This window comes from Python bivittatus, unplaced genomic scaffold, assembly GCF_059951505.1.
Source record: "Python bivittatus isolate LINGU-HERP-01145 unplaced genomic scaffold, Pbiv_v1 ctg000980_np1212, whole genome shotgun sequence".
Lineage (NCBI taxonomy): Eukaryota > Metazoa > Chordata > Lepidosauria > Squamata > Pythonidae > Python > Python bivittatus.
In genome coordinates this window covers 37,042,714-37,055,795 of record NW_028277125.1, presented here as the reverse complement: position 1 = coordinate 37,055,795, position 13,082 = coordinate 37,042,714, and the positions used below count along the sequence as shown (strand labels likewise).

The 13,082-nt window shown below is 43.1% G+C and overlaps 1 protein-coding gene across 1 annotated transcript in view; it reads left to right on the top strand.

Annotated features, from left to right (window-relative positions):
- Positions 1-9,413: 9,413 nt before the first annotated feature.
- The window catches only part of RAB6B (RAB6B, member RAS oncogene family), a 56,779-nt gene continuing 53,110 nt past the window's right edge, over positions 9,414-13,082 (top strand). The window contains exon 1 of the mRNA XM_007433383.3: positions 9,414-9,812. Within this exon, the coding sequence (XP_007433445.1) occupies positions 9,743-9,812 (70 nt within the window). The 5' untranslated portion in view covers positions 9,414-9,742. The remainder of the gene's footprint in view (positions 9,813-13,082) is intronic.

Below are 13,082 nucleotides of genomic sequence, written 5' to 3'. Positions count from 1 at the left end.
GGATCTGGGTTGTTACTTATTGCACGTCTTATATGGTTACCAAATCCACACGTTTAAAAACAGTAAAGGAAATTTTGGCATTTGAGGGGAAAGTTAAATAGTACCCAATCTAATAACAAATATGAATACTAACAATTTGCCACATTTTTCAGGGTCCTGAAACTGGCACCTAAAGCACTATTTCAGCTGCTGCTTATAATAATTCTAGTGTAATGCACTTAACGCAATCTTCTTTGTTTTTACAGCATGTCTAAATCACATTTTAAAAAAGCAAACCAGTTTTACTGAAGATAGGAGTGCAAGAATATGCTTCTTGCAACTGGATTTGTGACAAGTGCAGCAAATAGTTCAATCTGCAGATTTTAGAAGATTGGGGAACTGAAATTATAAAATTGTGAGGTTCAAATTCTAGTAATTCTAAATTCAGATCAACAAAAGATTCCAGATGGATTTCAGTGAGCAGGAATTAAGAGATTGCTGTGTCGGAGAAGAAAGTTGCAACTAAATCTCGTTGCTGCACAAGTAAATATGAGAATTGACTAAAAGGATTGCAATACTCCTTCCCTTTCCCTTTCTCTATATAGAAGCCCACAGGGTTGGCAGCTGTATCTTAATTCAGTCCAAGATAGCAGGCACCCATATAGGTTAGATTGTGTTGTATAACATAATTTTATCCTTCCCATGCCTTCCCATTGTTTCTCTGAGTGTTTGCTGTCTGAAAGCATGTAATTTGATTATACTGCAATCCCTCTCCATTACTTTAACATACAACACCCCCCCCCCAGCTTTATACAACGGTAAATCATATTTTGCAGATTGTAGTGTGAGGAACAGGAAATGTGAGCCCAGAGTGTGTGTGTGCATGCATGTGTGTGTGTGTATGTATGTATGTAATGGAGATAAGTGGAAACCTGGTTGAAAAAGAGAGTAGGAGGAGAAAGAATAAGAATGGGGTGATGAATGAGAATGGAAGAGGAAAATCGGGTTGAAACTAAATGGATGGGGAAAGCTCTTGGCCACTGGTTTATTCAGAACTATGGATTACCTCCATCTTCAGTGGCCCCCAAACCAGTTTGCAACATCCATGATTCCATTACCGGGGGGGGGGGTTTGTGATATATATACACAGCATGTTTTTTCCTGTTCCAGTGAGTATTTCAGAGGAAGCTAATAAAACAGTGTGCGGGTGACAAATCTGTATGGAGGTGTCTGTAGCATCAGGATAAGAGCCACCTGCTCAGCAAGGTGCTTCATTAACTCTCTTCAGTGCCTCCCTGATAACGGAACCATTCGCTGTTCAGCAGAGCCATTTTTACCTCGCCAATAACCAAAAAGTATCTGAAATGAACTGCTAGCTCAGCAAAGAAGTCTTACTTCAGCTGATTAAGGGGAAGACTTTCATTTGATCCAGCTGCTGGCCGAGCAGCTTCACGAGTTTGTTGCAAGCAGGCAGGGGCATTGAAGATGAGAGGAGAATCACCCTGAGCGATAGAATTCCTATGTGACCTGTGAGGAACTCATCTCCTGGGAGACAAACCTGTGTTTTTCTCTAATACACTTCGATACAAGTGGTGCATGGGTGACCCCAAAGCAGGCACGAGGCTTTTTCCTGCAAAGAATAGCATAATCCAGAAGCTCACAACCTGAGACCTCAAGGTATCGTGTGGGTCCAAAGAAACTTCCAAAAGTTGTTACCAAATTATAAATCTTAATGTGCCAGAAAGGAAGAATTATTAAATACATGTCTGGAATCATATGAATTATATTTAATTAACTTTAATTATGATATGAAATCAAATAGAACTTAGTTTTTGTCTTAGCTCCATCCCACATTTCTTTACAGTGTGGTTCCCCCATCATACCACTCAACAGGTAAGTGTGGTCCTCTAACTAGGAAAAGTTTGTGTCTCGTGTAATTTCTGCAGATGTCATGTTATCAAGAGCCTGCTTGGGGGGGGGGCATTAGGGGGAAGGTGAGGTCAGTTTTGTCACATGCAAACAATGGGCCAAGGAAGATCAGTGTGAAAGAAAGCAACCTGAAGAAGCTTAGCAGGAAGGAAACAGAAAATGCAACTATGTGATTGCTATTAGTGTAGTGAACTAATAGTATATATACCATGCAAGAGGCTAGGAATAAATGACCTCAGCAGTTCTTGGAAGTTCTTGTTTAGTTCTACCCCCTCCTCATCACCTGGGTGTGCCACTCACAGAATAATTGGCAAGCATGTCAGATTTTTCGCACCTTGGACTTACCTTGGTAGTGGCCAATTTAAGGGGGGAAATGTTTTAAAATCAGAACAGCTAAGCATGATTTAAGGCTGCCTCAGGGGCAGATGGGTGAGATGAAAGCAACTTGATGGCAACACATCACAAAAAAGATGTTGCCAGGGCAGGTCTATGCTGTGGTTAGGTGCTACTGGAGAATTTTTGACTCCTGCAGGGTTTTCCTTTCAGGCTTTGTGGGACACTGGAATTCTTCACATCCAAACAGCAGAGTTTTGCTTCTTCAGTGTCACAGGAACTTTTTTAGCTAGACATTGTAAACAGCTGGTCAACCTAAGTTGTCTAAATTTGTATATATTTACTTGCCTCTGTATGATTTTTTGAGAATGGCTGCTGTCCCACGAGTGCTCAGTACTGTTATACATCTTTGCTGCAAAGCAAGTGAAATAAAATCAAAGAGATGCAAACATTTGGCTAATGTCTCTTTTCCTGCAGCTATTATTTCCAAGTGCAATCAGTTGATGCTTATGTTTTTTAAACATTCAGAATAACACCTTTCATAGCCCTATTCTCTCAGATAGTCTAATGATCCCAAATAATTTAAGCTAGGGAAATCTGTATCCCAGTTAGTTGACAATTCTGCCCAGGGCTGATAGAGATTAGAATTCATCAACAGTTAGACAGCTCATCCTCCAAGTAGCCCACTGGTGGCAGGTTGTAGTTAAATTATAGTTTAACATTCTCTTTCTTCTGGAACTTACTTTGGGAGGAGAGGATAACATTCTTTAATGGAGAACTTTCAGAGTTCCTGCTAATTATAATTATCAGGATGTTTTAGGGGAAACCATTACAAGTATATAGACACTGTGGGTTTTTAGGACAAGTATGTCTGGGTATTGTTCACTCCAGATCCCAAAAGTAGTCCACCACTTCAAAAAATCCTGTTCTGGAACAACAATTCCACTACTGACTCTGTTCTTCTGGTTACTGAACTTGACTTAAATGGGCAGCTTGAATTCTATGAGTTTATGAACTTCGGAGAAAAGGTTTAGTAGCACAGATTCTGCAAGGTTTAATTGTTTTGCAAAGGGTCAGAGCTTCTTGATGAAGTCTCTGATTTCATAGGCTCTGCACTGGTAGTGGATACTTGAATTACCAACAGAGAAGCTACATTATACATTACTAGCCCTGGCAATAGCAACAGTTTTCTGTAGTCACAGATTTCAGCCTTAACCATCTTCTGCCATGTGGCCCTTTCAAATGGAAATGGCAGAAACTACAAAGTCTATCTGCAGGGAAAACATAATCTTTTGACATACTGAGGCGTAACCTCTCGGATATCCTTTTTAGGAATGTTCATTGAAAGGTACAAACTCAAAATCTGAAGACTAGATTTCAAAGTAGACTTGGAAAGATAATTTTAAAATTTAGTGTCTCACACTCAAAACTGGCAAAACTGGTTCTGAATTAATATCTGAATTAGTGTCAGGCCTAGCCCAAGGAACTTCTGGAGACCATGTAGGTTCAATCAGCAAGGTTTATTAGCTAGTGCTTGTTTACAGAAATCATCTCAGACTGCCGGCTAGTTCCCAGGAACAGGAATTCACTATCTCCTGCAATGATAGGGGTGCATCAGCTTTCGCCTCTTATCTCCAGGGCGTTGCTCTGGAGATGAGATCATGTTCTTTACCCCCCTTCCAGTCCCATGCCATTCCATCACAATTAGATGGCTTTTGAAAAACATAGCCTACGACAATCTTTGCAGGCCAGGACTTCAATTTGATTTGCTCATTCTCCCATCAGACAAACCACCAGCTTCCTTAGAAATCTTGACCATCTAGGACCAACTTTTAACTCATAATTAGCCTACATACTAATAGGTTGGGTTTGCACAACAAGGGAAGGAGTAATCTGTGGTTCAGTGCAATGTCGAAACTCAGCCATTCTCTTAGCATTTTATGCAAACAAGACCATCATGATACATCATCATATGGCTTATTTGTTTGGGCATAGCATGCTATCCAAACCATTAGAATTGTGTTAAAAAATAGCTGGTGATTTTTATTTTAACTAGATAGACATGCATATGAGAGCAATATTGGTAATCCTAAGGTAGGAGTACAAAAAACTGTGGTCCATGGACAACACACAACCATCATGTTCTTGGATTGCAGTACCTTCATAACCCACCACTTCTCCCTCCATTTATTGACATACTTTTCACTGCCTGTCCTTCCCTGAGCTTGCCTATGTTCTTTTTTCACTATCTGCTTTCCCGTACTTCTCCCTATCTTTCTACCACTCTACTGCTTCCTTGCCTGTTCCCTGTTCCCCTTTATCCTCCTTGTGCTGCTTCTCCAAACTCCTGCCCAATAATTCCGCTTCCAAAGTTCTCACTTGCCCACTTTCCTCCAGCCTTCCTACATTGCATCTTTCAACTTTCACCCAATCCTTTCCAGATGTGCTACTCTTTTGACAGTTCCCAAGGATACTTCTTTGTATTTTCCTTATGGAAATAACAAGAGAAGCATATTGATACATTTTTTTTATGATGCTACAAAAAGTGTCACTGCCATTTCTCTCCCCCACCCCCACTGATGGAAAAAAAACCTGCATCTTTTTTCAACCATAGAAGAAACTGAAATAAGTCTACACTGCCCTCTACTAATGCAGAAAAAAAATTGCAACTTTTGGGGGGGGGGGAGTTTTGCTATTAGGAAAAATGTTTCAAAATAAAGGCAATAAATAAAAATTTTAAAAATAAAAGTGGTTCTACCTACTTCAGATCTTACCCCATCTCTTAATACAGTTGTGCAAAGTTTGGTGCAGCCTTCAGACTGACAGAGTTTTTGTGTCTATGCCCTATAAATATAAAATGCTTTGAAAGAAAAGATTAAGTGGGGAGAAACCCCAGATGAAGCCCAGTGGGAAATAAGTAAGTGCAGTATTCAAAAAATCTTACATGTGACTGAGGGAAGGGAAGCTGTATGAAAACACTTCTGGGAGTCCACCATATTACTTTCATCAATACCTTCCTTTGGTTGCTTAGTAGGTGGCTCCCTTCCAACAACAATTTTGAAGAAAAAAAGCAGATGAGACAATAGAACAGTAACCAAAGAAAGGAAGAAGACAGCACAGAAAATGTGCAGCAAGCCTAGGTGGGAACCACAGAGCTCCATTACCTATGCAGTCCACACCATTTATATTTAATAGAACACAGATCCAGTTGTAATTTCTGATGTCAAACAGAATTTGTTATGTAATTATGCAAGAACAGAGCAAAGTTGCTATGTGTGTCCACAAAGAATAATCAATCCCATTGTTGGCTTTCAAATCAGTACTAGAAATTAAAATTCTTTCACATTCTTGTTTTCCTTTTAACTCTAAGCTGGAATATTAAAAGGAAGTTGAGAATAGCACTTTTTCCCCTCTGTTTATTGCCTCCTTTTGATACATTTTTATTATTCTGTGGACATCTTGCCAGTCAATAAATAAAGTTCATAAAGAGTATGAAATCCAACAGATTGAGGATGCACCTTCATATATTTCAGGAAATGATCTGGATACCTAACAAAAGGAAAGGATAATCAGAATGTGGATAGGAAGCATGCAGCGGTTAGGAGATCCAACAGAGTTGAATATCCGGTGCCTGTCTGTTATCATCTGACAAATGGCATACTTAAAAGAGTAGTGGAATTGTGGGGCCTATGAGTCACAAAAATATTAATAACACTTTAACAACTGGGATTTGGTGTTTCCCCAGTTTCTGTTTGCTTAGTGGGCTCTACTGTGCCCATGTCTCAGGTTCTGCCCCTTTGAGCCCACACATGGGGTGAAAGCCAAGGCACTTTAGAACTGACGCAGCACTAGTGAGAATGGGGAGAAATTCTCACTAAGGTGAGTATCCTGGATTTTGTGGTCAGGCTCCAAAATTCACTTAATTCGCTGAACACAGGCTGCAAGAGGCTTGGATGAGGGGGGTTGGTTTATCACTCAATCTATTTCCAATTATACTGATTGAAACATTGCTCAGAAATGTTGGATTTTAATGCTCACTGCAGATAAGATTACCTTACTATATTGTTTCCTTGTATGTTGGGTAGTCTTTTTTTTCTATTAAGTTTTTATTTTTATTTCACTTGCAGATGCACAAAAAGAAGGAAAATATATATTGGCCCTCTCTGTGCATTTACTGGAAAGTGAAATCCATTAACTCTCTTCAGATGGCATAGATTGCTCTCATTTGTCTTACAATGTATGTAAAACTAATTGGATAAATTGTCCATTATCTAGAAGCATTCACCTTTTGTTAACATACTTTTTTTTAATTAATTGTTGCCCAGTGTGGTAAGACTCCCCAGGTTTCATGGACAGATACAGAACATGGGCCACAATACTGTTTTCACTCTGCTAAAAAAGTGCATGTCCCTTCTGAATTATGAGAATTTTTTTGTAAAGATAAAGTATCCCACAAGGTTGTCTTCTATGTTAATGTTTCTCAACCTCAGCAGTTTCAAGATGTGTGGACTTCAACTCCCAGAATTCCCTAGCAATTTTAAGATGTGTGGACTTCAATTCCCATCATTCCCCAGCCAGCCTGGCTAGGGAATTCTGGGAGTTGAAGTCTGCAATCTTAAAATTGCTGAGGTTGAGAAACACTGTTCTATGCCATATGTCTGAGATCCATATAGTAAGGGCAATTGTCTTTGGTACAAACAGATACTTTTAGATAGCACAGAACTGGATTCAGTGAGTTCTACACTTAAAAGTAACATTTCCTCAAATCAAACTCAACTCCTGTTGCTTCTATGGACATGTCTGTGTTGTCTTCTTGGCAACTGTATGGAAATAGTTTCTCCTCTAACTTCTTCAGAGATTTTTTTTTAACACGTCTAGTCTATAACCTTAGGATTGCTTGGTAGTCTCCCATCCAAATACTAACCAGGTCTGACCACACTTAGCTTTTTCAAGATCACCTTAGGTCAATTACATGCTGTCATTGCTGTGACTTGCCCTTTTAATTTAGGATTAATTTCGTAGATAGGTAGACGTGCACACACATACATACACAGCCCACTGAGATATAATGAAAAAATATATACCAGCTCTCATAAATTTGGGCTTGGGCTTTTTAAACAATTGCCCTACTCAATGCATGCAGTTGATCCCATTCAGAGTATGATTATTTGAAACAATCAGATAGATACTTTCCCTCTTCACAGTCCATTATCCTGGTGGACTAACTTCAGATTAAAACAGTCAGATTGCCATAGAATGAAGTTGAAAAAGATGCATGTGTGGCTCAAATGATCATTCTCACTTTTCTCCTTCCTCCTTTCAGATTTTTGAAAAGGCTCCTAGCTTGATTCCTAACCATTAAATGAATATGTATAGACATGTCTTTCTCATAAACAGCAGCATGGTGTTGATGCACGTGGGAATGTGTGAAGAAACCAAACTTTTCTAAGGAATTCACCAAATCAATAAAATATTGTTTATATAGACAGCCAATGTTTACCATGTGATATAAAATGTTTCTTAATAACATAGATTTCAGGCTAGATATATTCTTCTAAAAAGAATATGAAAGGGTCTTTATCTTCACCTTTGTAGCCACTACTTCATTTTCCACCTTAAGTACAATCAGCAAGACCAGATAACTTCTCCATATCCATCAGTTGGATCCAGATTTAGTCAGTACAAGCCTATGCACATCTACTCAGAAGCCTTATGGCGTTCAGTAAGCCTTATTCCCACACAAGTATGAGAATGCAAAATTTAGTCCCACTGAATCAGTCCCAGATATTGCTGCCTCCATGTTTTCATCATTGTACAGATCATACTTGACCTGACTCTGATTTCTTCTGGTTACCACCACTAACTCACTGAAGCAAGCTTAAGTGAGCTAATATCTGAACTCATTTTATAGCTGCAGCTATATTATAGCTGTTTGACTGGTTTCAATGGGACTCTGTATTCAGGTGATTCCAAACCATTTGACATATATCCGTCAATTTTAAAATGACTTTATACAGCTAATGAAGAAAATTCTCTAGCACATCAGGTTCAAGAAAGCAGGTACTCTCAGTCAATTTGGACTATTAAAATGGTGCCCAGTCTTTCTCTAGATTTTTTTGCGGGGGGCGGGGGGGTTGCCTTTGAGTCAGTGTTGACTTCTGAAGACTGCCTGGATTAGTCCCAGCAGTTTTCTTGGCAAGGCTTTTACAAAGTGGTTTGCCCTTGCCTGCTTCCTAGGGCTGAGAGAGAATGACTAGCCCAAGGTCACCCCGCTGGCTTCATGGGATTAGAACTCTTGGTCTCCTGGTTTCTAGTCTGGTGCCTTACCAGACTAGACCAAAACTGGCTCTCATTAGGAATAACATTGGGTTATTATTTCATGTTATTTGATTGCAAAAATATGGATTTTATATCATTGGACAAGTATAAAATAGGAGTACTTAAACAGGCTGTACAGAACTATGTGTATGCATTTAAAAAGCATTACCCCCGAATCCATGAGGTCACTAGTGCTCACACTTTTTGCCCATCTATCTCTTGATCTGTTCATTACCCCTAATTTCCACTGCCACACCCAACAACTATAATACAGCCAGGCAATTCCAGGCTGGCTACTATGTGTTACCAATACACCCATTCGCCCACCTCTGTTGCTCCCTGCTCCTGAGATAGAGAGTTGATAGACAGATGCTCAAAAATAGTGCAAATCTCCACTGGCAACTGGTGTTGCTAAAACCACCAGAAAAGAATTAGAATTCCAGATTGTTTAGTGCCAAGTCTGGGAGTGAGGAGCAATTCATCATCAACCAGCCAATTTGTCTGCCTTTTCGTACTCCAGAGACACACTTGTGGCTTCCTTCGCACCTGCTCAGTCCCAGCAGGTGCCGTTGAGATGCGGGGGAGGGAGGACACCAGCTGGGTGTGAATGAGAGGCGACAGGAGCAGTTAGGCCTCTGCTCCTGCGGGAAGGTGCAGCCAACTCCTTCTGGGATTGGGATCACCCTCTTCACGGGATCACACACCCACGAGCCCCTCCTTCCCCACCAGCAATCCGGGTTCGTGTGTGCACAAGCACAGCCCTCTCCTGCAGCACCGCATTGGACTGCTGGCGCTCCAGCATGACATCAGGCTGGCCAGGATAGGGCCAGAGCGCAGGCGCCGTGGACTGGGGAGGGAGGCGAGGCGAGGCGAGAGGCAGGCGGCATCCAGGAGCAGCAGCAGCGGCAGCAGGCGCAGGCGGCCAAGAGCAGCGCGCTCGCTCCGGCATCTCCCGCAGCACTCCTCCGGTGCGGACGCACGTCCTTGCCCGCCAGCTGCAAGCTGCGCCCCGCTCTGGCGGCTCCCCTGTAGAACGCCGAGGTCGGAGCCTCCTTCCGCGGGTGGCGAGGGCAGGGGAGCGCTAGGGTCGCCCTGAGCGAAGAAGCCAGTCCGCAGACGCTGCTTCTCCCCGCCCTGCCCTCGCTTTCCTCCCGGCGCAGCCCTCTGCCGAGCCAGGCGCATCATGTCGACGGGAGGCGATTTCGGGAACCCACTTAGGAAATTCAAATTGGTGTTCCTGGGGGAGCAAAGCGGTAAGTGGCCGGCGCGCTTTCTCTTTATCCCCCGCTCCCCGTCCGGATCGCCTTCTGCCAGGTAGCAGCTGCGAGGGGTGTCTGTGCGCTTGCTGCGGTCCCCCCGGCTTGCTGCGGCAGGTGCCCGGGAAGCCTCGGCCGCTGCGTGCGCGCCGAGAGGGACGGGCTGGATGCGCCGGCGGCGCCTCCTAAAGCCCTGCGCTCGTGGGCGCTCTGCACCCGACCGGCTCTGGTCTCCCTTCCGGCAGGGGAAGACGAGCCCGCTTCTGGCCGGCTCTACTGCGGCAGCTCTTCCGTCGCCGGGGCGCTGCTTCGCTCCTTCTTTTCTCTGGCTACCCTGCGCTGTCGGGTGGGCTGTTACGTCGCTTCTGCCTGGGAAAGAGCATCCGGGCAGCTGGAGGCCGGGCTGCTCGCCAAGGCAGTGCCAAGGAGAAACGGGGAAAGATCGAAGTCAGGGTGTGGGTTCCGATCGGTCCGCCGTCGCTTCGCCTTTGAAAAGAGGCAGCCTCCCCGTCTGCTTTGTGAGAACTATCGGGGGCGATGGCTAATAGGCAGACCTGTCATTGATGGAGAAGCCCTGTGATCTCCTGCAAAAGAGATGGAGGCGGCGATGGGTGCAGGTAGACAGTTCAGGTTTTTTCGCCTGGTTCTCGGGACTTCCACCTCCCAGGTGGTATCGTAACCAGGTGATTATCTGCTCTCCCCGCCTTGCTAGCTGTCTGCTGCTCCTTTGGAAAAGGTTTGCGCAAATAAAGCAGGAAGCGACATACGGGAGAGAGGACACACCCTGCCGCTGGCCAAGTCTCGGCCCCCGCCCCCCATCCGCGACCAGATAGAGAACTTCCTGGGTTGTCTACAGCCCGATGCCAAGAGGGAGGAGAGCTCCTGGCGTTCCGCTTCAGGCCTACCCTGCGCTTAACCCCCCCTCCCTCCTCCCTCATTTATCAGAGGTCCTTCGTGGGCTTTGAAGAAGAGAGGCCACTTTGCAGCGGAAGGGGAAAGGGCGGCTGTTGCAGCCTGCAGGGCTTAACTTGGGTCAGGTGGATTCAGTTTGCCTGAAGGTATGGCGAGCTGTGAAACGGCAGATCCTGGCAAGCATTCTCCTAATCTCCTCCCTCTCCCACCCCCACCCTCTGGGAATCAGGGTGGCCCCCAGAATGTAGGAAAGGCCTGCATTGGTTTTTATAAATATGTTGTGTAAAGGGAGTAAGAGCACAGCCCAGCTGGAGTGGACCACAAAGACACCTGCATCCTGTTTTCCAGCAGGATGCTTCAGAGAAGATTTATGAGAGTCCATGGAAGAGATGTGAAGCTGCCTTACAGTGGCTGGATTTCTACATCAAGCTTAGCCGTAGGCTGTTTTTTTTAAGCATATAACCTATATGTATGTATGTATGTATAAAACCTATACATACCTGCATTAAACCTTAGTGTTTGAGTTTGTACAACACATTAAGCCATAATCTAACCCTCTTGGCTGGGTTCACATACCACACTGAGTGACAGATTCTAAAGACATTTTAGCCAAATGTTGTGCAAACCAACCTGTAATTTGATGTGTTTGGCTATAATTGAGGTTAGTAAGTCATGGTTTATGGCTTAATGTGGGTAAACACAACCAATTGTGATTTAACAATCAAACCATGACTTAGTGCAATGCAGTCCTAGCCATTGGTGCATCTGGTCTGGTAGTGTTGATCTGGCAGATACTCAGTGGATGTTTATCCAGCCCCTACAGTACTTAGAAATCCTGGGTTTGAATCTGGAGCCTTCTATGTGCACAGTATGCATTATGCCCCTGCTACTCTTCCGTCTCTGGCTCCAGTATGTCGCTTCCTGATCCCACTGCTGAAAAACCACAAACCAGCTTCTGCATTTATGGAATATGGAGCACATGAATTCAAAGACACTTGAGACCCATCATTTCTTTTCTCTCTCTCTCCTGAAATTAAGCATCCATTTGAGAATATCTACATAATAACAATTAAAAAAACACTAAAGGGGGGGAGCATGGATAATCACTTTGATCAGCAGTATAATAGGTCAGTCTATCCTGGGCCCATCCTCTTGGGATATACCTTCCTCCTTAAAATTTAGCACAGTAACACCCATCTGCTGGATCAAGTCTATTGACCAAGCCATTCCTATACCTAAGAGCAGAGATTCCTTTTCTCCATAAGAAAGCTTTAATAAATTTCATTTTCAGGAGCTGTTTCCAGTGCTTTCAAATCCATATCCCTAGGGTAGTTTCTCCAGCCTGGAACTCCCCAAATGTCCAGATCACAATTCCTAGGATTTCCCATCAACATCACTACTCTAGTTGTTGCATTTTCAAAATAGTTGCATTTTCTTAAAATGTCCTGCAGTATTTAAAACTCCCGCATGATTCCCCTAAAATGTATGACTGCTTTAAGAAATTGCAGACAGGTGCTACACTGATACTCCATGTGCTCCAAATCAACCTTTGGAGCCTGAGTCTAGAATATTGCAGAGCCCTGAGTAATGCAACAGTGCTATACAGCATTACTTTCTCTTTCAAATGATTCTTCAACTAATCATTTTAACAGGGTTGTCATGTTGTCTTTTGTATTTGTTCCTTATTGCTTTTAACAGCAGCTGACTGGACAAAATTACTCAGGTGAACTTCCTCTGCTTTTCTGTGAGATGACCTCTTCCTTGCCAAATTGCTGCTGCTGTTGAAAGCATAGTAAAGGGCTTAGTAAAAGATAGCAGCCATGATGAGTGCCATTGAAGGCAGTGTGTTGAAAATGGAAAGAATGGTGCTTAAGTGGCTGCTTTCTGTTGTATAGTCAACTCATATATCTTCAGGCCAGACTACAATGCTTTAAAACACAGCTTACAGTAGGAATGTCAGACAGAGAGTAAACACTAGCCTTTAATTCAACTTTCCACAGCTTACAATATCTACCAACTGATGTAGCCATTGGCTATGCTGGCTAGGGTATGATGCTAGCCATAATCCCATCGTCTTTAATCTTGGCTTTTTGCTAAGCGTATTTCAACTTCCATGCAAGCAGGGAATTCAGGGAGTTGAAGTCCCAGAATTTAGAGGATCTCCAGGTTGGAGAAGATTGAAAAACAGGGCATCTTGAACCTGGAATCTTTGTGTCCGTCCTGGCCAAGAAGGATAATAATTTCTTCTGTTCCTTTATTTGTCATTGAAGGAACTCTTTCCATCTTTTGTACTGCCTAATAAAGTGTTTTTTGCACTCAGTCATTTTTTTTAAATTCCAAAATTAGGGAAAGAAT